Consider the following 24,901-nt stretch of genomic DNA (forward strand, 5'->3'; position numbering starts at 1 on the left):
GAGACGAAATACCGGTTTTAACGCGTGCGGCTGGCAGAAAATCAGACAAGTGAGGCAGCAAGCACACTTTTTAACAAGGTGCGCCTGCCAAGTGGAGATGTACGAGGGCGACGTGAAGTAGGAGGGGGAGACCGGAACCGAGTGAGTGAACAAGGAACAGAGGAGGAGCACAGGGGTTGCCTAGGCGATAAAGCATGTTGCTCTGGCCGCATCTCAACAGTGCAAAGGTCCGCACCGAATGCATACACATGCATTGCACTTTGGCTCTTCAGTTTATGTGCGAAAACTAAATAAGGTTGCAGATTGATTTTTTAGGTACATGGCCAGGGTCGGCCAAATGTCTAAACTATCGGGCAGACCGTGATAATGAGTTTGAGCGGCAATATCAATTTGTTTTTACACCACCAATGCAGAAAAATCGGTCAGAACCGTGAGTGTGTTTTATATTCGCCTAACGCGGTGTGCGTCGTCACAATGTGCATCATCGCCTAGTGCAGATACAGTAGACTTCCATTAATTTGACCCTGACAAACCAATAAAATTAACCTAATTATCCAGCAGGTAGAATTAAACAAGATCTAAGAAAAACACCACTATATACCACTGATTCATCCAGTATTTGCCGATTCTAGCATGCCCCTGAATCAAATAGGTGCCCACTTTCTATGTATCTAAAGTAGAAAACTAATGTAGAAATGACGTTAAAGCTCGTAAACAAATTTAACGCTCACCCAATATCTTAACAAGAAAATTGGTTAAGGGTCTAATAGGTTTGCACAATGGCAGCTAGTTTCTAGAAGTCAGCTTAGCCGCATGATTTTTAAAGTCAGCTTCGTCGCAATAAACCGGTGTTGTGCAGTAGGGCATGCAAACAAAGAATTGGAATCTGCAATAAAAACAACCAACCCTGGGCAGTCCCATATGGCGAAAATATCGACTCTGAAAGAGTTAAGTCCACATGAGGGTATATGTGATTTTTTCCTGACTCTGGGAATGGATAGATTCACCACAGGTCTTGACGCTGCTTTTGCCATAGTAAAGACTGGGGGAAGGACGCTCTCATGAGACAAAAGATTCCGAAAAAGTGCTGTAGAATGTGAATGGTCCATAGAGGGTGACGTTCATGGCGGGTCAATAGTCACAGATATACCCTTAAAGGTTTGCATGAGAGATGAGCGTCTATAGCAGGTACACATGCTTCCGCAGTCATGCCCTTTGTCGAAGTGCAGCATGGCAGACAAAGACATGTTCTCAGTGCCTGAGCTTGTAAGCTCTGCAGTGTATGTAGGCAGGAGGGGTGAATGTTTGTAATAATCGGTAAACTTTATTGTAGGTAGCCTACTAAAAGTGATTCATATGGCTGGAGCAGTGATCTCTCTGACGGGCCCCACTTCATGCCTGCTATATATTTAAGCATGTGTATGAAGCTGCTTAATTTGGACTTGAGCATCGACACTTGCTTAGACCAGGACAAGTTTGTCAATCATCACTCCTAGAAATCTGTGGTGCGTTACGTACGTTATGGCTGTGCCGTGAATCGTAAATTGGTTGTGGTGCATTGCCATGCGAGTAAATGCAAGGGCCGCGCACTTCGCAGGTGCCAAATGTAGACTTCGCTGTGGTGAATACTTTGAGGTGACCGACACTGCACGTTGCAGTCTTGCACGAAGTTGTGGTCGCGAAACATCAGAAGCCCGTAAGCAGATATCGTCCGCATATAGGCTCACGGTGGTAGTCTCTGGCACTATATCGGCGAGTCCAATAAAGGTTATATTGAACAGCGTAGGTCTGAGTACGCCTCCTTGAGGAATACCATGGCTGATTGGATGACGACTGGTCTCCCCATTTGTCGTCATCATAATTATGGTCCGGCCTGTAAGGTAGTTAATTAACCAGTGAAACATCCTACCTCTAATTCCTAGCGCCTCAAGTTTGTCAAGAATGCCGTCATGCAACACTTTGTCATATGCACCTTTGACGTCCAAAAAGATTGCTCCTGAGAAGTGTCGACACTTCTTATCCTGTTTGACAGTTGATACCAAGTCAATCACGCTGTCAATGAAGGATCTTCCTTTGCGAAAACACATGATCATGTGTGGGTAAAGGTTGTACTTTTCAAGAAACCACTGTAGCCTCGTCAGCGCCATTCTCTCCATGATCTTGCCCACGTGGCTTGCCATGGCAGTAGGTCTGTAGGAAGGTATCGCATGAGGTGTCTTGCCAGGCTTCAGATGCACTACAATACAACTGGTTTTACATTTCTCTGGCACAGTGCCTAAGCTCCACGATGCATTGAAGAGGGAGAGAACAATGCCGTGCGCCTTTCCCCAGAGAACGCAGAGCAGCATATGTTATGCCATCTGGTCCAGTCGCTGATGATCTTCGAGATAAAGCCAGTGTAGCGCCTAGTTCTTGAATTGTGGATATGATGTCAAGACGGTTGTATGTGGATGGTGGGGCTTGTCGGTAGGTTGTTGAATATGGACCAGGAGCTAAAGCCACAATCATTTTGCGGTAGTCTTCTGCAACCTCCACCTGGCTTCTACATTGTACCACTGGCAGAGTCCGAAATGGGTACTTTTCTTGAGGGGGAAATGTAAGCTGTGCATTACCTGCCATATTTTACAGAGTGGTTTGCGAGGATCAAGGGAAGTACAAAATCCTTTCCAGCGCTTGGTGTCCAGTGTGTCAAGGTACCGACAGACATGTCGTTGAGCTCGGCGACAGATAGTATGGTCTGAGGTAGATTCCATTCTCTCGTATTTCCTCTTGGTGCGGTGACGCACAGCTCATAGTTTTTCATATTCGATGTCGATGGAGCTTCTAGGTACCGATATGTGTATGAATTTTGTGGTCTCATGAGGAGCTGTGGTAATAATACATTCTAGATCAGGCAGTGAAGATTGGTCTGAGCGAGCGTTGTCCACCAATGCCTGATAATCTTTCCAGTTAGTATAACGAATACAAGGTGGAGGAGCTGGAAGGAATCATTGCAGTTGTACATATGTAGGCATGTGGTCGCTACCATGTGTCTCCAGATCTGTACAGCAGGTTGTTGAAGGTAGAAGGCTTCTGGACATGAATGCAAGGTCTAAGGAGCTGCTATTTTTCACACCTCGGAGAAATGTAGGGCAACCATCATTAATGGTTGCCAAACCTTCGTTATGTGTGTAGTTTGCCAGTTCTTCACCCCATCTATTCATAGTAAAATAGCCCCATAATGGGTGGTGGACGTTAAAGTCTCCGATGGTTATATGTGGTCCAGGGCACATTTGGACGACAAAACTCAGGTGCAGGCGATAAAATCTCTCTTTCGGCGGTATGTAGCCTCCAGTGATCGAAATTATGCGCTGCTTATGTCTTACCGTCACACAGATGTATTCACTAGAAGCATGTTCCGTGACCATATGTTGGGCGTATACCATGTCACAATGTATGCACAACAGAACTTTGCTTCTGGAAATGTCTTTCCTTGGCCAAAGTTGTAAATATCCTGATAGTTGGAAGGGAGATGGAATGTTGGAATCGCAAACAACAACAAAAGGGAACTGATACTTGAATATGCATTGTCGAAAATCTGAAAGGTGCCCACGCAGACTACAGGCCTTCCACTGCATAACAACAGATCGACGCATGCACTTTTCAGAAGGAGAAGTTCTTGCTCATAGTGCCATATTGAGATACTACCCTTGTGGGGATGCACGACTCTCACGCATCCCCTGATATGCTGTTTTCCCGCACGGCTCGCGTGGCCTGGCGCCCGCGGTGGTCGGAGTGGTACAAGCGCGGTGCGAGAGATGGCGCGAGTGTCGCGCCGCGGCGGGGTTACTCGGGCGCCGAGAGACAAGGCGCGTGGTCTTTTTGGTTCGAGATCGTCAGCGGGCGCGGACGTCCGCGCGGGCGCCGACCATGCTTCTGCGATACTGTCTCGCGTGACCGTACACGCGAACGACCAGGCGTTGGGATCCAGCATGGGGCGAATATATTCGCTCGCTATCCGGTCGCTCGGTGAGTCGGACTTCTAGATTTGTCGCGCGCCCATCGGCATGTTTTGTGGATAGCAACTCGGCTAGCTGGCATTGATCTATGAAAGGTGCAATAAATGCCCTTGTGATTGTTTGCACTACTGTGTTGTCGTTCCTTTGTCCCAAGAGTACAGAGGAGAACCCCATATCTCCCACACCCTAGAGCCGCGAGAATTGGCTCTAGGGTATCCATAATTTGTAATGCAGCCAATGCTGATGGCATGCGCAGACTTGAAAGCACATCACACATTGTGTCGAATATTGTGACACATCAGTTGTCGAAGCATGCATTGGACCTTGGCTCCATCAAGCTAATCGGCAGGACGCATTGTAAAACCTTCGTCTGCGTCATCCTTCTGAGAACCTATTGATGGAAGGGAAGGCCAGACAACCTCTGCAGAACCTTGCACGGGGCCAGTCACTGCGGGCGTTCTAGCCACCTTTGATATACCAGCAGCGATCACTCGGTCTTTCCATACGTTTCCCAATTCTGTTAACGTTTATGCGGACAAGATGCAGGGCGCTTGTTGAGGCTCCAGTTCATGTGGTTTGGTTGTACTGCTGGCGTGCTTGTGCTTTTGCCGTGAGCGGCATCGCCACCGGCACACTGATGCAGCTGTCTCTCTGCAGGAAGAATTATCTCTCGCCATCTTCTTGAGTATCCTTGTTTCATGTACAATTTTTGGACACAACTTCGAGGTCGCGTCATGTGATCCAGCACAGTTGGGGCACTTTGTTGCATCCACTTGATAGTCTTCCATTTAATAACTCCCACCACATCGTTGACATGTCATCATGTTCTTGCAGAGTGCACTCACATGACCGATCTGCTGGCATCTGTGACATTGTAGAGGCTTTGGCACGTATGGCCGCACAGGATGCCTCACATAACCCATTTTTACGAACACTGGTAAAGAAGCTGAGTCAAAGACTAGCCTAATGCAACGTGACTGTTCGAAGCGATGAACATTCAATATCCGAACTGTTGAGGTCACAAGTTTGGTGATATTCTCATTCCTGATTTGAGAGTCCACGTCAGAGATCATGCCAATTGAGGTATCTTTCCCATACACTTTGGAAGGATGTACCGGAATGCTACCAAGTGTCTGAACTATCTTCAAATTCTCTAATATGGTTGCATTTGTCGCATCAACCATAAGTACGTTCTTGTGGTCGTTGATGCGAACTTCATTTATCTGGCCTGGTGCTATTCGGTCAAGGAATTCTGTTAAGAATTGCCTATTAAGACTGTTCAGGTTGTCACTTGTTAATGTAGCCATGTATCCTATCGTAAAGGGCTGGGTGTCCTCAGTTGTCACTGTACTATCACTTTCACAAGATTTCACATGACTCGTCACCGGATGTATTTAAGTATATTGCTGACAGTGTTCATCGCACACAGATAATGCCGAGTCACACTGAATCGTTAACAGAAGTGATAGTATCTCTGAAATTGATCTTCCAAGAATACTGCTTCAGCTCGATGCTTTCCGTCTACTCATTCCATTCAGTAAGCACGCAGACTGACTTGCTAGGCACGCTGTCTGCTTCTTAAATGCACATGAGCGCATTGTGCTCATGTGCATGATATCGGGACTAATCACCAATGAGTGTCAAACTTCCAGCAGCGGTTTGCAGCCCCCCGCTATGCCTACCTCACCAGTGCTTCACCAGGCCTCACCAGGCCTCTCCAGGCCTCACCAGCACTGCTTTGCTGAATGTCGGTGAACAAAGTTATGTATGTTTAAGGTTTGTCCCAAGTCGACATGATCTATTCAGCGTCTGTATGGCTCCCAGGAAGCCAAGAGATCATCTGGTCAGCAAAAGCAAGAGTATAGTCGACAAACTCAATAGCGCAAACTTCATGGAGAAACCCCTCTAAGAGTTGTCTTAGTATTCGTAAGCACTGTGCGACTTGCTCATCTCCACACAGCCTGGTGTCATTGTTAATGTTATAAAACTTCATTCAACCAGTATATATGGCAGTGCTGCGGCGACAGGAACTGCTGTGCATGGTGGTACAGTGGAAACAGGTTTTATTGAACTTGCAAAAAAACTCCTATCAGTTCTGTATAGGGCATAATTCAATATAAGCCTGCTAAAGAATTGGGCATCATAAAAGCACATACCATTTATTAAAGCACTTTATTGATGAAACTAGCTTAGTTTTGCATGAAGTAGTCCTGTATTTTCTTCTGCTTGGGCAATTTCGCTGCCTGCGATGCACACGCTTCTACACATTGTCTAAAGAGTCGGAGAAGCTGAGGCCGCAACCTTCCACATTCACGCAGAAGCGCCAGACTAGTGTGAGTGCACCAATCACCTCGGATGACGTCGGCAAAGGATCGTCGTTGCTTTCCTCATTGTGCTCACCATGACTTGTGCTCGGTACGATGTCGGCAAGGTAGTCTTCATTTTCGGGCTCTCCCGTGGTCACGACACCATTGCCCACAAACTCATGGCCGTTGATCCATCAACGGCTTTCGTAAATTCTGACAGCTAGCTCCAAACTTTGGCGACAGCGGCAACGGCTTTGTCGCACTCATCAGAATCATGAGAGTTGCCACCTGGCATGCAGCAGCCAGCATGTCTGAAGAAATTTCAGATGACCCACTTGCATACAGTCGCCTCGACGTCACTGTGCGTATGCGTCTGGCTTCATGGGCATTGGGTCGCAAGTTTGTCTGCCTTAGCCCTAATCTTCGCCTTATTCTTCCTTCAAGGTTGTGCTGAGAGTGCTCCTCGGAATCTCGCACGGCAGCAGTGACATCTGACTTCTCACCGCTTTCGAATTGATTCAGGATTTCGAGCTTCACGGCGAAAAGCAAATTTTGTCACTTAGCGCTAGCCATCACGGCACCACTCCAGGAGAAGGCCCGCGAGGCGCTAACACAATGAACCAAAAAAGCAGTGAGACCACTCACACTTCCACTATCTTGCACGACGAGGGCACAAGAGCCTCTGATTGGCTTTCTGAGCAAGCGCTGCGGGCGGGCCAGGATCATCTTTTGCAGGGGGTGTCGACGGTTCACACGACGCGGCGCCGTCACGGTAGGCAGAGCGGGTGGATGGAGCCCGTGCCGCCGGGTTTCCCCACCGCCACGAGGGAAAGCAAACTTCTGGGGGCACACTTGCGCTGCTTGACGTTCTATATATCGGGAGTCGCTGCTATCTTTGTTCGATGTAAGTGTAATTTTTGCTATATATACTCATTGTAACTATAGTGTGTTCAGAAATTGTTCGATATGCAGAATAATTCGATGTAAACGGGTTCTATATTGTAGGGTTCGACTGTACAAGATGAATTGATGACACAAACAAACTCTTGCAGCTGATGATGTTCCACTCATTATAAGCCCGTTATCGCTCTTTAGCACCTTATTCATCTGTGTCAAACCATTAACAACTGTGGTCAACCATACTCCGACAGTGGCTGCGTATGGCGCAGTTGTGTGGGCCTGTATTCTTGCCACTTAGTTCATGTTGAAGTGAGACGTGCGGACCCTATCTTGAAAACGATTTGCGATGAGGACACATTGCGCCGAGTGCTGATAGCATTCTGTGCACTGTGTTCTCGCCGCTTAGTTTACGTTGAGGCGTGAGGCAGCACAAAGGTGAATTTGCTCACTGCTGGGGGCCCTATGCTGAAAGCAATATTATGAATGGACGGGTTTCCTCGTTGAGTAGGGATAGAAATGCTTACGCATTTAAAATCGATCCAGGCAACTTTCAGTGGTTGGAACTTCAGTCACCTTCATACACTGGTTAGACTGATATTAGAATAATCAAGCAGGTGCAAAAATCAGTCTGACTAAACAAATTCTCATTTTTGACATGTTTTGGCTATGAGCCAAAACATGTCAAAACTTGTCGTCGTTCTGCATATTATGGCAATGAAACTTGCTCACCAAAACTGAAACTGTCCATTATGCACATTTTTAATTTTATATTTGTTCATTTCAAATGCTCGGAAAACTTTGAATACTTAGAATTCTAAAATTCAAGTTGAAGTGAATATCACATAGCATAATATTATGAAATATTGAATATTCACATGATCTTACAGTAATCACATCAAAAACATATTTTCTGGCACTAGCGGTTGCTCAACCTTCCACTCTTGCTGGGGAAAAAATCCACTGTATTCTTTACTACCAATGTACTCCTGAACATGTTCTTGCAATCTTGCAGATGCAACAGCATAGTATATCATTGTTTGCATTAATTCAGGTGCGTAAGGGGAAGCGTTAGCTCGGGGGCTCCTATCTAAGTACATGGGAACAGGGAAATAGGTTTTCTCAGCAACCACTGCACCAAAATTGATGAGGTTTGTTGCCTTTGAAAGAACAAAGTGATAATTTAGTGACTGTTGAGAGTGAAATTTTGATTTAGGCCTGCAGTTTTTAATAAACATTGTTGAAAATTGCAAATTTTCAGAAAATGAAACTATGAAGTTTACAAATCTGTTGCTCTGCAATGAAATATGATGTTGCAATTCTGTAAAATGCGTATAATAGTAACCTAAAGTAGACAAAATTGATATATTATACATTGCTCTTATATTCACCACTAATAGGCGAGTAGGACTTTTGCAAAGCCCTTGTAAACATTGTACAAAATCACGTAAGATATAAATTCATATATCAAGTTTGTCTGCTTTAGAAGCTCTAACTGATGCAGAAAACAGAACAGTACAGTAGAATTCGATGGCTACGTTTTTCAAGAGACTGAAAAAACGTCGTAACAACTCGGCCGCAAATTGCCACAGCAACATCGGAAACAGCTCTGAACGGCTGCCAGCACAGTTGTGAGACGTCTAGGTGCACATACTGTGACCAAAAACGAAATGGTGCAAGCATTATTAAGGGATACGTAGATGTTCTGTGCCAAGGGCCCCTTTCCACTCCCAATATGCCTCATTGCAATATTTTGCGTATGCATCACCACATAACACGGCTCTATTGCGGCAAAGTAGGCAAGAGAGAGCTGGTGATTATGCACCCTTGCCATCCCCAAAATAAACGCAGCCTTGTGCTCAGTTCCTGGTAGGTCTTAATCGGTGCACACTTCTTCAGAGGCTTCACCAAGTCTACACCAACCTCTCTGTGCATCTTTTCCCCAGATATGTTTGTACAAGCTGTGGAGATGGGTTTGCACAAGGCTCACCCTACTAGCGACGGTCAGGAAAGGGCATGACGCTCCTCCACTCTGCAGGGCACAAAGGCACTACGGCAGGGTTCGTTGACTTTCTGACATGACGCAGAGAAGGCTCCAGAGTGAGATCGCCAACAAATGCTGGTTTATTCACCCAAGATACAGCACAGTGCGACAGTCACGGCACTTATCTGCGAAGGCTCAATGCAAGACCGATTGAGTATGTTCGCCTGCTGCGCTAGGGTTAACCAGTAAGCGGTCTATCAAGCGCAAGAACAAGAAGTCGCGGGAGCAAAGGTCCCATGTAACCAACTTGTTGCGGGCCTGTGAGTATCTGCTGCCACGATAAGGCATTCAGCGGAAGAGAGCTCAGGTGGAGAGGGTGCCCGAGGGCCACCACTCGGAAGGCCAATCAGAGCGCGTACCGGTGACACTTGCTCACGTGGTGATTCGAGCCGGGGAGAGAGAAACATGGTTTGTGCGGGAAATTAGCTCCGCCGTGCTAGCTGTGTCTGCCATGTTGTCGTTACTGCGCCGGTTCCCGGAGATCGAGGTAAGCACAATGCGCGAGCTGGGGGACGAGATGCGGGAAGGCACCTTGTTCCCCACAAAGCTAGGTTGCTTATTGCAAACTTTGGTAGCTTGATGCAACGTGATTTATAGCATAGCAACGTGAAAGAGCAAATTTCTCTCTGCACTGCTAAATTTATGCAACTGCTGCAATTAAACGCAGCATCAGATGAAGGAACATTACACAATGGCGACTTATCAAAGGTGAACATAATATATGGGAGTCAATGGGATTTAGGTAGGGATCATGAAAATGCAAGCAACGGCTGGGAAAACGCAAGAGCAAAGAACGTATCAACGGAGTTCCGCTGTCTTTGTTCTTCGTGCACATTTACGGATTTGTAAACTTCGTGCTTCAATTGTTTTTTAAACCTACCAATTTTTTGCAATTTCTTGTAAGAACTTCCAGGCCCTAAATGAATATTCTATCTAAGTCATAAGAATATAACTTTTTTCTGAAGTTCCACAAATTTCATTCAGGTGGTCCAGCAGTTTTCTCATAGAAGCATTTCTGCATTTTACATGTATTTGAATTGGCAAATTGGAGATGACCCAATATAAATCTTCTCCTTAATGAGCTTTCTTGGAAAAGTTCGTAATTTTAATTTTTATATATTTATATCCCTTATGGCCCATGTGGATTTTCACTTAATGACTGTGAGATGCATTTACTTTCTTCAAAGCTTTGCTGATCTTTTGTCAGCCAAAATTATTTTGCATAGTACCACAGCTGTTAAAAATAAGCTAGGGTTGTTTGATCGAGGTAGTGTTTCTAGTAAATTGTGTAAAATATTGTTATGTTTGTGTCTCCCTAAGCATGCATGTTTACTTGCAGAGCCCGTTCAAGGTTCCTGAGAAAGTACGCCTCGCACCACGCCCTTCACCGCAACAGGCTAGCCAGCGCTCTGACTCTGCTGGGGACAGCACTGCTGACGTGCCAACTCGCACAGAGCCTGACAAGACGCACCCAGTCTCCATCCTAGCCCACAAGCTGGAGCCCATTCGTAGAAACAGCTGCAGGTACGCTTGCCAGTCACTTCTCTACAAGCCTTGCTTAGGGACTAAAAGGGGCACTGCGACACTTTTTGAACACCATAAGAAAATGTTTGCAATCTGCAGATAATGCTGCTGTAAACAAGCAGAACAAATATTATTATGTTGCATAAGCAGCGAGCACACACAATCTTGCATTAAAGATTGCTGTGTCTCTCCTGCAGCATCGTACTATTACGCTCCATCTATGCCTTTATAGAACTAGGGAGGGCCCATAGACACCAGCCATTGGGCGATTCTTCATGACCATGACTTACCTTGAAGCAAAAGCTACTGCAAGCGTGCACAACGCTCCAGTCTTCTAGCAGATGGGGAAGCTGTGGTGCTTAACCTGTCCCACCCGGCCTGTCACCTCCTTCGTCACACTCTGGCACCTTTTTCAGAAAAACTACAGCCTTGAAGGGTTACAATAAAAGCACAAAACCAAGAAGTAATACAGTAGAACCTCGTTAAACCTTACCCGCTTAAATAATAGTTTCATTTTAAATGTAGTAAAGTCAAATCCCCGACTCAGCGGCCATTGAACGTAATGTGTTTTGTATCCGCCTAAACCGTACCAGCTTATTGCGTACGTATCGGTTAGCATGTAGTGTTTCCACTTTTCGTCGTGCAAACATGGCAGTGCGTCGTCTCCATCGGGCGACCTGGCAGAACAACATGCCTCAGAGATCGAAACAATGGCCTCCAATCGCCCTGTGCGTTTGCGTGTGAAGCCACATCAACATCAACATAATTTCGGTGACATGCCAGAGAGCGTTGCGCCAACGCGCAAGCGAGGACTCGCGTCATGCCGAAGCTCGAATAAAAAAGATGCTGGATGCTCAGCATAGAAGAAAAATTAGACATCATTCATGCTATCAAACGTGACACGAAGAAGTCGGAGCTGGCACGCGACAGGGATCTACCATTGACTACGGTGTGTGGAATTTGGAATGCGAAGAAGTTGCTCAGCAGCGCTGCTGCGACCATGAAGAGGTGTCGGCTACGAGGTTCGACTTTTCGCCATCGTAGCCTCTGTTGTTGCCAAAGTGTCGGCTGGCAACTGTGATGAGGACAACATGGAAAGCGACAGCACAGGCGATTCAGGCCCGACAGTGGCGGCAGAAGCTGCGCGTTACATCGGCCTCGTGAATGCAGTCGTTGCGAGGAGAACAGCACCCTGCAATGAAGAGGGTGCCCCGCGACTTCCACAGTGCTACCACTCGCGTGCACAGAGAATACGTAACGCCAACGAGGAATCTGCCATGCGAGTGTTTGCTGAGAAGAAGGGGCTGGCTGAAAAGCTGCCTCACAGTTTCAGTAAGTTTCAGGCCACTGTCGTCGCTGCTAAGTTGCAGCGGTATCAAACGAAAATAACACTTTTGTCGCACGAACTGAATAAATACTAAATGTTTTTTCCCTCTTTCATCGTACTGTCTCTTAGTTCCGTTTTTGACAGGTAAGTGGTCGATCTCATGCTATTTCGGTTAAACAGTACTACCGTTTAGTACATACTTTTTCCTAGCTCCGGCCAACTATGGTTTAACGAGGTTTCACTGTAGTAAAAAAGGAACAATAGCCAGAGCTGAGGAGGAATGGGGAAAGTAAGCATGCTATTTTGATCTTATGTCCTTCCCAAAAATTTGTGCGGAAATGCATTTCTTGAAAGGAATAGCACCCATTACAACGTGTTCCCAGTTTTGAAGAAGCAATGCTCAAAGGCCTCTTTAACCCCTTTTGTGACATGAGCGAGCTGTGTTTGCGCGCATGTTTCTGGAATAAATGGCGAAGGATGAACTCTGCTCATCTACAACATTTTTAATTTTGTTGCAATTTACCATTTCTAGTCAGTGATGCATATTTTTTTATGCTGCTGTGAAGCTTCAATTTTGAAAGAAATGGTGGAAAGTTGTATAAATAAGCACTTGAAATATTGTTTACATTACTTTTCATAAAGATTCAGCAGTAGAAACAAATTGGCCATTTTTGGTTAGGATTTGGGAAGGTAGCATCGCACAGAAATGACTTGAGGATGTCTTGGTTTATGCACTGTAAATACTGTATTTTTGTGTGTATAACCCACACACACACAAAAAAGAGAAGTAACAGTAAAGTTGGGATGTGAGTTATAAGCAAATTTCGCCTTGAGGTGTCACTTCATGGCAGCATGCTGTCAAAGTATGCATTCTGCAAGGCATTGCATGACCATTGTGAAGCTGCATATAAACCATGTGGCCTTGGAGCAAGACTGGCTACAGCATTTGCATTATTGTAATGATGTACAGTCAACGCCTGATTTTTTGGACTCCCTAGGGACCGCGAAAATGTCCAAAAAATTGGGCATTCTAAAAAAAAAAATAAAAATAAATGAATGCATGCCTTTAATTGTCTACAAGGGCTCAAATCAACGCAGCCATGTCCGAAATAGCTTTAAAGGCCGGCCAGTACACTTATTAGACATCTTGGTGCTCATAGTGTACTGTGACAGGAGATGATAGGCAAGAGCATATATAATTTGTTTATAATACATTTAATTAATAACACATGACCTGTAACAGGGGCCCCTTCGAACTCTTGGTATGCTTCACTGCAATAATTTGCTTATGCTTGACCTTGTATTCTGTATTGCGGCGAAGCACACTTTTGGGAACCGGCATTAAGCAAAACTTTTGATTCCTGCCGTGTTTTCTGTACTTAAACGCCATCAGTGAAGATAACGAAAGCATAGTCAGTGCCATTGCCGATAACATCGAAGCCTTTAAATGAAAAAAAATAAAACAGCACCAAACAGTAGGAAGCTTGGTAGTGAATGTCAAAAGCATCTAGGTTTAACGACAGCACAAAACTGCTACAGCTGCCAGTGCATCGACGTGCGAGAGCACTGGTTCATGGCTGCAAGATAACGAAAATGATGATGATGGTGGCTTCAATGAATGATGGTTCAGCCCTGTGGTCAGGACAAAAGGTACAAAATGACCAACTCTTCCCCTACCGGAAAATGGGGGTAAGCAAAGCTTGTCCTGCGTGCACCTGACCTTTATCTCGGTTAAGTAACTCGCAGGTAATGGTGCCAGATTGCTTTTGCCTCCCGCTCCCTCAGCTCGGGATGTTTTTATTGCTGTCGGATTGCCTGGCTCGGGCGGCTCTAACAGCTGGATTGGTGTGCCGACGGCGAGCCCTTTCACGAGCGAGTTCTCGCTGCCGCTCTTTGAACGCTGTGTGTTCCTTCTTTGGAGGAATGTACAATGCGTGGCCGTCCCATCTGTTTTTCGAGACTGAACGGAAACGAAGCCGGCGGCAGTGTGTGCGAAATCTTTCCTGCTTTCCCTCCCTGACGGAAGCAAAATGGCTCTGATTGGTTGCGCGTGTGGCGTGAGTGCATGCCTATGCAGCTAGAATCCTTGCTAATGACTCGCACTCCGGTGCCGACGCAGCTGTCAACTCGCCAAACTGCCCTTTCTCGCAGCTGCTCTGCTCGAGAGCCACTTTTTTTTTTTTTTATTGCGAAGCTATACTACTTTAGGTCGCACTTCAGCCCGTTCCGTGGCGAGGCAGTGGTAGGCACCATTGACCTTTAGCGTGACCTCGCTGCGTGACGTCACACCAGCTGTGTAAAAACGGGGCCCCATCTCACGCCGTCGCGAGGCGAGGCGGTAGCCACCAACGGTGGCCTAACTCCTGCTCCTCTCACCAGGGGCTCGGCGCGGCGCCCGAGTCATCCTCGCGTGTCGCGACATCAGCAGCGGCCTCCTCGCAGCCGCCGACGTTCGGCGGGTGTCGAGCATCGAGAACGTCGTCATGCGCTACTTGGACCTCTCGTCCTTCAGCTCGATACGGGCGTTCGCCAACGGCGTGCTCAAGTCCGAGATGCACCTGGACGTGCTGGTGCTTAGATGATTCACTGTAAGCCGTAACACTAGCATAACCCAAGACTACCACCAGCCATACTACCAGCTGATCCGAGAATAACACACTATTGCTTCGCAATCACCAGGCTTAACCAAGCTAAGCCACGGCCGTTTTTTTTTCGTGTTCACGACAATGCCACTTGTGAGACAATACAAGCTTCGCTTAAAAAATTGGGAGGCGAAAAGTTTCAGTGTCAGAAATTTCAGACATCCTTTTAGTACATTGATTCTACGGTGTACGTGGCGGTGCCGTGATGGCATCTAAGTTATCAGGCAGGTATGTGATGGTGCTGTGATGGCGTCCGAATTACCAAGCATGTCCGAAAAATTGGTCATTGGCTGTATTCTTTAGCTAAGAAAAATGAAAAACAGTATTAATGTGCAAGAAAGGAGAGCCTATTTGACGGAAAATTATTTGTTAGGTGCACACGAGAATACAAAACTTGTTAAAGTTGCTTCCAAAATAGAACTAAGAAGTAGTCCAATAAAGTCATGTACTCAGCAGCATCGAGCTGCGGACTGTGCTAAGCCTCCTGCATTGCAATGTACCCCTTCACATGACGTAGCAAATACAGTTAAACTTCGATATAACGAAGTTGGTAAAATCAGCAATTTGCTTCGTTATATCAAAATTTTGTTGTATTGAAATTCGACCTTTTATGCGGATAAGTACAGTCGCCAATAAATTTTTCTTATATGGAAAGTGGCCGCAGAATTTTCCACATTATCGGGCAATCGAAGAAAGCAAATTTGAATGAGAAAGCAATTCAATTTGATGAATTTGGCAGTCGGTGATGAATGATACGGTTTCATGCCACTTTGACAATATCTTCACATCGGCGGTACAAATTAGGTGAAGCCAGCCACACTTTTGCGTGAACTCCACCCCCGCGGCTGATAGCATCGCCTACACTGGGACGACGCTATCATGAAAAGTGCCGGCAACGGAGAGCGAATTATTCGTCTACCTCTTGCTCCAATGGGTCACCGAAACTCGAGATTATGCAACCTTCAATGCTCAACATGCAGGAAGACAGCTTGCATGGTGCCACGCCGTCCCATCACGCCCTCTCTTTGCACCCGTGGCACTTTACCTCTAAAGCATGGTGCGCGGCTGTGTATATGCTCAGCCGTGCTTACAGCCATGCGCAGCCACGGCCAAAATATGCTACAAAAACCAAGATGCGTGCCAACTTGTCCCCTACTCCGCGCCTGCCCAACCCCTTGCGCATCGTTGATTGCGTTACCGCAAGCTCACTCCCCTCCCCCTCTTTCCCTTTGCTCACACGAGAAGGCGGCACCTGTGAAGTGGCCATCTTTCTTGTCTCACCCTCGCACACTTTCACTCACACCTAAAGTACACAGTGTGTGGGGCGCGATAGGATCTTTTCGCACTTGGACTTATGCAGCTCCACTTCGGCGGTCCCTCTTGTTGTGCACCCAGTGATTTGAGAGGTGCGTTTGGCAAACAGCCGCTTGTAATTCAATCATTTGACCATCTGCAACCGTGGAAGTTTCCATGTATTGGCTCGGCATTCCTTTGCGGTAGCAGTGAAATTTCGTTATATTGAAATCTCATGCAAATACACTTCGTTATATTGAGGTTCTCAATACATGGTTTTCTATAGATGAGACGTTATGACAAGCTAAATACTTCATTATATCTAGAATTTCGTTATATTGAGGTTTAACTGTAGTCAAATATTTATATAAGACTGGTCTTCACCTGAGCGGCAATGTATGCTGTTGTCACTTTGTGCCCCTGGAAGCAAGCAGATTCATCCTAAGCTGTCTTCTTCTGTTTTGTTTCCAAGTTTTTGAGCATGATGTTATAAGCAGCTGCAATGTCATAATGAACCGTGACATTGCAAGTAGCTTTGCTGTTGCAAGGAATCATGACATTACAAGCAGCTGTGAAATTACAGTGCTGTTACGGGGATAACCAATACCTACCGTATTTACACGAATCTAGGCCGACCTCGATTCTAAGTCGACCCCCTTAAGTCCGAAGCCAACAACAACAACAAAAAAAATATGTATATATTACCTCGAATGTAGGCCGAACAAAAAAAGCGAGGACAGCGTTCACAAAATGCAAACAGCATTTAATGAATCTAAACGTGCAGAGCTCATTCAACGTCGTCGTCGCTGCTAGACTTGTCACTGTGTTCCTTGTCACTGTCACCTTCAAACAGTGCACTGTCTTCGGTACCGTCAAGCGCATTAAATATGCTGCACTTTTTAAAGGCACGCACGATCAAAGTACCTTGGATGTCGTCCCACGCTGCAGCTACCCAGCATGACGGCTGCAATAGTGATGCACGTTTGATGCGGCCCGTTGCCGTTAGCATGTGGTCTTCGTCAGTCATCCAGTCCGTGTAATATTTCCGCGGATGATCCTTGAAAGGTTTGTTGATGCAGACATCAAGTGGCTGCAACTGGCCCATCATGCCGCCCGGTATGACAGCGAGGTCCGTGTTCGCTTGGGCGAGCACAGCCTTCACGTTGTCGGTCAAGTGCCCACGGTAATGGTGGATGCACACAACGAACGGCTCTGCCAAAATCTGTTCTGCGGACGCTTATTCCACCGCACGTCCAGCTGCGAAGCGCATCCACACGACGGACAGAGTGAGCAGACGACCGTGCCGGAAAAATAAAGATGGCGGCACCGCCCGAAGCGACTGCCGTCCGCCTCGAACTTGTCAAGTCGTCGTCGCCCACTATGTGGCCCGTAACTTTCAAACTGAGGCTTGTATTTGGTTTATATTTGTGTCCAGAAGCTTCGAAAGCAAAGTATTCGTTACGAGCGGGCACCGTTTCCAAAAGCCATACTCAGATTCTCGGCCTGTAGGCTTAGAGTGGCTGTATTGGCTGAACATGGCCTTGAAGATGTTGCGGTGGCCGGGGCGGATCTCAGGGGCCTTAACTTACAAATGTTTGCTTATTTCTACTCGCTCTAGATGGCACCATCGGTGTATTAAAAACTTTTGTCGTACGTGTCTTTCACTCTGAATGAAGATGGAGTTATAAAAAAACGACGGTTGGCCGCAATGACTGTTTTATCCGAATTGGATGGTGACGAGTACTTGTTTCATCGAAAGAGGTCTTGTTGGCGAAAGGACTATATCGCCAACAAGCATCTTGGTATGCAAAACCGCTTGTACCGAGAGCTGTTGGTCAGTGTCATTGAGGAATACCAGAGGCTGTTTCGAGTGACAAGAGAGCAGTTTCTTCAGTTGCTACCAAATCGTCTCTTTTGCTCTCGTGTCCACGTAATTGGTGAGAGTCATGTCCCACAACGTTGGGAACTGCTCCACAAGATGCAAGAAGAAGAAAGTTGCCTCGTCGCTCAAGTTCATTGAAGTCACTCTTGTGCAAGTCGTGCGTGTAAACAGACACGATTGGTGTCAACAGCTGTGAAGCTGTTTTAGAAAGATCCCAAAGCCGCGCTTGTTGCCAGACTGTAGAGCATGCTAGGCTAAATCCACAGCATTCGACCCCTAGAATACGGATACAAAAAATAGTTCGGCATTTTCCGTCCGTGGGGGTCACGGACGACGTGCGGACGGCATGAATCCGTGACACGTAGTCACGTGATGCGCCGTCCGTTGCGGAAAAGACTGATTTAGTCCATCGTGTGTATCTACCATAAAAGTCGACGACAAGGAGCGAGTTCTTTGTGAAAAGGCCTCCTGGGCGCTGTCGCCACACAATCTTAACCCACTCTTCCACCATCGCACCCGTCATCCACCCGTTCTCACTTGTCCGCACAATGACACTTCTTGGGACAGTTTCTCGAGCAGGCAGTGTCTTCCTTTTAAATATCATATAAGGAGGGAGTTTATGCCCATCAGCTGTGCAGCACAGCACCACAGTTGTGCGCTGCTTCTCGTAGCCCGCAGAGCGCACCTTCACCTCCTTGGCACCCTTTTCGTTCACTGTGTACGCCACTTGCATATCAAAATACACAGCCGTCTGGTTGGCGTTGCCGATTTGCCCAAGGTTGTAGCCTGCCGCTTCTCTCTTTCGCAGCACGTAGCGCTGAAAAGCTATCGGCTTTTCTTCGGAATCGCTTGGCAGCTTCTGGGTGATTGAAGTGCGATGTCGGAGGCTGAACCCGAAGTGCTTCATGAATTTCTGAAACCAGGCTCGGCTGGCTTTGAAATCTCTTGGCATTAGGCCTCGCTCCCTCGAAAGTTCCGTAGCTTTCGCTTGGAGCAATTCTGTTGTCACTGGAAGGGCAGCTGCTCTCTGTGTCCGAACAAAGTCAGCCAAAACTGTCTCCACTTCGTGGTGAGGGCCTTTCTTTGGTCCGCTAAATGCCATCCTCGTTGCGGCACATGTAAAAAGCTTCTGTCATTGTCCCCTCCAATGACGGACGTTTTTCTCGTCGACGCCAAAGTGCCGCCCGGCTTGAAAGTTCGACGATGCCTCTGCGGCTATCACAACTTTTCGCTTGAAAGTGGCGCTGTAGTGGCACCTCCTGCTTGGTGCCATCGCGATAACACCACGCCGCACACCGATACGGCCGACACGACACAGGTCAAAATGGCGACCTCGCTTGCGCACGGTTGGCTACTGGCACGGCTAGTAGTGGCTGCGATACTGACTTTTCTAGATGGCGCTAGCTATGCACCATATTTAGCAGTTTCAATGAAAAACTGGTGAGTTTTTTAAAATCCTCGAATCTAAGCCGACCCTAGAGTTTGGAATATGATTATTTGACAAAAACTATGGGCCTAGATTCAAATAAATGCAGTATTTCATAACTGCTTAGCACTGTAAGCGTAGGAAAAAAATTTATGGAGCTACAGAAGTAGAACTACTCTAGATCTGTCTGTTTCAATGCAACTTTCTGTGTTCCTATTGTCGCCCACTAGATACCTGTCCAGTTTAAATATTTTTTCATGCAAATTTATATAATAGGAAAGAAGTGGATAGTTACAATGACTGACAGTACAGGTGAATTTCATTGATTCCAATTCTGTGGGGACCGAAAATAGGTTTGAATGAAGTGCTTTTGGGAACATTACTACTGTATGGAACCTGTATTAAACCTGCATACTGGTTTTTACATGACGAGATGAATTGTGTTCAAACCATCGATTACTCGTCATATTGTAAAACTATAGCTTGCACACTTGCAGTGACTTGTCATTTGAAAAGAAGGATCCACTAGCATCACTGGTCAAGGGTGGAGGATCAAAGCGCAATGCCTTGCTCAAGTGGTGCCAAAACAAGACCATGGGCTACAAGGTAAGCTGGTGGCCACTTCTTTTGTTCTTTCATACACTGTCTATTTAAAGTTGCAATGTTGCATACCGCAATATTAATGCATCTGTGCATCTCCTACGCTCTCTTCATTACCAAAACAACTGTATGTGACATTCGCACTGTGCACCCCAATGCCAAATCAGCCAATGCTCACCAAATTGGTGTCAAATGAATGGACATCTTTCTCCATACTTCTCTATATGATTAATGGGACCATTCCTTCTGTATAAATTATCTGAATTTTTTTTTAACAATGGCTGCCAAATTAACAAATTTCACTGTATTGCTGAAGAATCAACGTCCCGCCAGCCCTGCCTTCTTTGTGAACAGCCCCTTGATGGACATATGACAGGATTGATCAGCTTGATTTGGGTGCTCACGAAAAGCAAAAGTTACAGGCATGGAACTCATTCTAGGAACCCCAACTGTAATCCATCGTGCAGCTTTAATTCCAAAGTCCTGTCAACTTGTGCTTCCTTTCCTTTCCACCAGGGCATAGACATCACCAACTTCAGTAGCAGCTGGAATGATGGACTGGCCTTCTGCGCTCTCCTGCACACCTACCTGGGGGACAAGGTCCCCTACGACCAGCTTGATAGCAAGGACAAGGTGAGCATCAGTGGCCACAGCTTTCCGCAGCAGCAGACACTGCCAGATGAGCAAGGACAGGCTAGAACTGCCAGTGCCTACATGGTAGTATTGCTGTGTGTCGCGCAAGTGTTATGCAGTCTGGAATATCCATAGTCGCAGTTACCCACATGGCATGGAGTATAAATTGCCTGCCAACTCTCCTAAATTTTTCATAAAATTTAATAATTTGGTTTTGTTGTATGATTTTACGAATGTTGTGTAATGACTTGCAAAATATAAATTCTGTTTATGCAAAGGTGTTTCAGTGGTGTTCAAAGATTGGGTAGGGAAAGATTGCAAAATATGCAGACAAAAAGAAAATGCGATAGTACCTGTGCTGCTCTCTTATAGCAGCGCAAGGCACCACATGCCAGAGGGGTACTACTTGCTACAAACAACTTTATTAAGACAAGTTCCTGGAACAGGCCCATTCAGTAGTTAGATTCAGATGCTTCACCTACCTGGACTAGAGCACTTGTGTGTCTTGTGATGGAATCTGCCAGAGAATGTTAACAAGCTTCTTTGCCTCTGAACCTAGACTTATGACAGCATCTGGGCGAGCTTGATACGCTTCATTCTAAAAAAAAGTTTGCACCCTTTGGGTGTATGCTATCCCCAAAGTATAGTCGTCATCTGTCTCATTTACATTGTTTTTTTCTTGAAAGCTCTGTAGCGCTACACTTTCCTGTCAAGCATGCAATGTCATGCTGATAATGCGCGTGCCACTTGTGACCGGGCACACAGCACTACAGAAAGGAAAGGCACACAAGACGAATGACGAATATAGTTTGGGGAGAAGGTAAGTCTGAAAACAATGCAAGCTTTTTTTTTTACAGTGTTGTTATGTCCTCTAACTGTAAGTATAGCTGATGATATATTAAAGGCAACTGTTGATTTAGTATAGCACGGTTTCTTTTGTATTCAAAGTTTATGTCCATAAATAACCAGTTTTCATTTCATTTAGCTCACACATTCATGAATTCGGAAGTAGGATTGATTAAATAATTAAAAGGTTTAGCATGCATTTTTTTTTTATCAGCCCCCAGTAGTCCCTAAGGGTACCCTATCCTAGTAGTCACTGAGGGCTTCTTCAATTTGTGGTCCTAAACTTCACAAGAATGCCTGAGGCACTGATTTTGCCCAATGAGCATTGGTGTACAGGATACCTTGGACAGCCTTTGGCTGTTGGGATGGCAAATTGAAGGGAGGCTTGCTTGCTAGCACTATCACTTGGGCATTGTTGTTAGCCTTACTTCGTTAGCCTTACTTACTGCAAGCCTTTTTTCAGGCATCATTGCGCTTTTCATCCTCTCTTATTTTCCTTCTTTTCAGAGGAGAAACTTCAGCATTGCATTTGAAGCAGCAGAATCAGCTGGGATTCCAAGCACTTTGGTGAGTGCTGAGCTTTTGTGCCATCCTTGGTGTCCAGATAATCTGGGCGAACATGCATCTATTCTGCGGAAGAGTACGCATTTGGGCTGGTTGGTTCATGATTACAGAGCAATTGGTCTCATAAAAGCCTTCTCCCCTTTTCCTTTGCACACTCAAAGATAGTCAAGCGCGGTATTGCAAGATCTTGCATGAAGGCGGCCCTCATCAGGTCTTGTGACCACCAAGTGGATGCAAGCTTCGAAAAGCAAGTAGCCAGGCTGAAACTTGCAGGTTTCTCGGTACCGCTTTTAACCAGCATCACTGAAAGCCTCGCAACAAGCCTTAAAAGAAAGCAATTGGCAGCTGCTCAATCTGAGAATCGCTCACGGCAGATGGTTGCGGTTATCCCATATGTGCACGACGTTGCGCATAATCTCAATAAGGTTGTCGGCAGGGCAGGCGTTAGGTTGCTGTTTACTGCCTGAAATAAGTTAGGTAGCCTGTGCCATCAAGTCAATCGGGTGACCAAGAACAACAAAAGAAGTTGTAAAAAGCAGCACAGACAGAGATTTATTGGTGACTGTTGTGACTGTGTGGTGTATAAGATTCCCCTTTCATGCAAGCGTTTTTATATCGGCCAAACGGGGTGGTGCATCAATGACCGCATGTGCGAGCACTCAAACAAAGTTCAAAAACGAGCTAAAGATAGTCAGTGTGGGAGATACGGGGTTCTCCTCCGTACTCTTGGGACAAAGGAACGACAACACAGTAGTGCAAACAGTCACAAGGGCATTTATTGCACCTTTCATAGATCAATGCCTGCTAGCCGAGTGGCTATCCACAAAACATGCCGATGGGCGCGCGACAAATCTAGAAGTCCGACTCACCGTGAGCGAGCGAATATGTTCGCCCCATGCTGGATCCCAACGCCTGGTCGTTCGCGTGTTCGGTCACGCCAACGGAGGCGCGCTCGAAGGCCGCCACGCGAGGCGGTCTCGCAGAAGCATCGGTCGCCGCGCGCTCGCGGGAGACGTCCTCCGCCGCGCGCCGACCCGCCGGGAAAGAGGCAGCCCCTTGTCCCTCGGCGCCCGAGTAACCCCGCCGCGGTGCGACGGTCGCGCCATCTCTCGCACCGCGCTTGTACCACTCCGAGCGCCAGGCCACGCGAGCCGTGCGGGAAAACAGCATCTCAGGGGATGCGCTATGCGGGAAAACATCAGGGGACGCGCGAGAGTCGCGCATCCCCACATCCCCCCAACCTTAAATCACTTCTTATTCCGGCGAAACATTTCACACAGTCTAACATCAACACGTGCTTCGCGAACAATGTGGTACATGCAACAGTGGCCGCGCCGGGGAAATGTCCACACGCTGTCCATAACATGCGAGCCGACTGTCCTTGGGGTACACCGCTGGCGTCCGCCGGTCACAGCAGCAGTCTTGCAGACTCGACGGCATCGTTCCAGGCCAGGACTCCGGAAACGACGACGCAGTAGTCGGTACGAGCAAGTGTCGCTAGCGCCGACGCGCCCTGCTGGCAAGAGCCGCCGTAGCTGTCGGTGACCGCTGGCTCCTTTGTCCGCCGCCGATGGTTGTGAGCTGGATGCAGGAGGCCGCCGAAGTCGCTGCGCCGAACTGGCCACAGCATCTCCATCGCCCGGGGTGACTCGATCGTAGTCCGGGGCAGCAGCGCAGACGATGTGCAGGTGACAGCAAGGCAGGGGCGACTCCAATCACGCTGCGTACACTCAAAACACTCGGCAAACACTAAAGTAGTGCAAGGGAGGGGAATTCTGCATGCGCATCGCCCACGTGGTACGATGTTCAACTCGGCTAGCAAAAGATCGGGCAGCTACTCAGATGCTAAGTTCACGTGAACGAAGCTCGCTTTCTTGAGTCGAACGAGTAATTTCAATTCGTGCGAGGCTAACTAGAATGAGGGAAGCAACTTGCAACACCTCAACGCCACGGTCCACCAGGTTGTGTCCCTCCACGTGCGACAGGCAGCTTCGTAAAGCCTTAGGCCTAAAGCGTCGCTACCCTGACAACAACCGGCATCCAAAAACAACACTCAAAATGAGCGCAAAACAGGCAGCCGCGAGGAGACGTTAGCTCTGTGAGGTGGTCCTACTCCGCTCGGTGCACACAGCATCCGAGTTGACGGCGCCCACCGTCCCAGACGGTGTCGGAGCGCCCGGTGCCAGGCCGCAATACCAGTCAGCCCGTCGTGGCACCCGTGGCCCGCGGCCACCCGGCTCCCAGAGCCGCGACTTCATCCGAGTCAAAGAGATAGAAGAAGCTATTTACATAAGAAATTCGGACCACCCACGAGGCTTCCGTACTCACTCGCTTCAGGCTTGCCACTGCTCCGCGGGCACTCAGCCTCGCTCTCCCAGGATGAAGACCACGTGGCTCTCGTACCGACGAATGTCATTAAAAAAAAACACTTGCGAAAAGGCTTAGCATGTTGACATGTTCAAACACACTACAGCCTCCGTCGCCTCGCTCAAGAAAGCACGCCGCCGATGCTAGCGATCAAAATTCACGCTAGGCCTACGCTTCGGTTCAAACAAAGGTCTTGAACGAAGCAAAACTGTTAAATCTATCGTCCGATGCCCCAAGAGCCCCACGTTGGGCAGCCAGATGTGGGAGATACGGGGTTCTCCTCCGTACTCTTGGGACAAAGGAACGACAACACAGTAGTGCAAACAGTCACAAGGGCATTTATTGCACCTTTCATAGATCAATGCCTGCTAGCCGAGTGGCTATCCACAAAACATGCCGATGGGCGCGCGACAAATCTAGAAGTCCGACTCACCGTGAGCGAGCGAATATGTTCGCCCCATGCTGGATCCCAACGCCTGGTCGTTCGCGTGTTCGGTCACGCCAACGGAGGCGCGCTCGAAGGCCGCCACGCGAGGCGGTCTCGCAGAAGCA

General features: G+C 47.2%; 1 protein-coding gene across 1 annotated transcript in view; it reads left to right on the forward strand.

The window, feature by feature from the left end:
• LOC126520883 (cytospin-A-like) overlaps positions 1-24,901 on the forward strand; it is a 134,815-nt gene that overhangs the window by 93,074 nt on the left and 16,840 nt on the right. The window contains exons 14-17 of the mRNA XM_072287072.1: positions 10,585-10,769; positions 19,837-19,945; positions 20,456-20,572; positions 21,926-21,985. Of these exons, the coding sequence (XP_072143173.1) occupies positions 10,585-10,769; positions 19,837-19,945; positions 20,456-20,572; positions 21,926-21,985 (471 nt within the window). The remainder of the gene's footprint in view (positions 1-10,584; positions 10,770-19,836; positions 19,946-20,455; positions 20,573-21,925; positions 21,986-24,901) is intronic.

Source organism: Dermacentor andersoni, chromosome 3 (assembly GCF_023375885.2).
Source record: "Dermacentor andersoni chromosome 3, qqDerAnde1_hic_scaffold, whole genome shotgun sequence".
Classification (NCBI taxonomy): Eukaryota; Metazoa; Arthropoda; class Arachnida; order Ixodida; family Ixodidae; genus Dermacentor; species Dermacentor andersoni.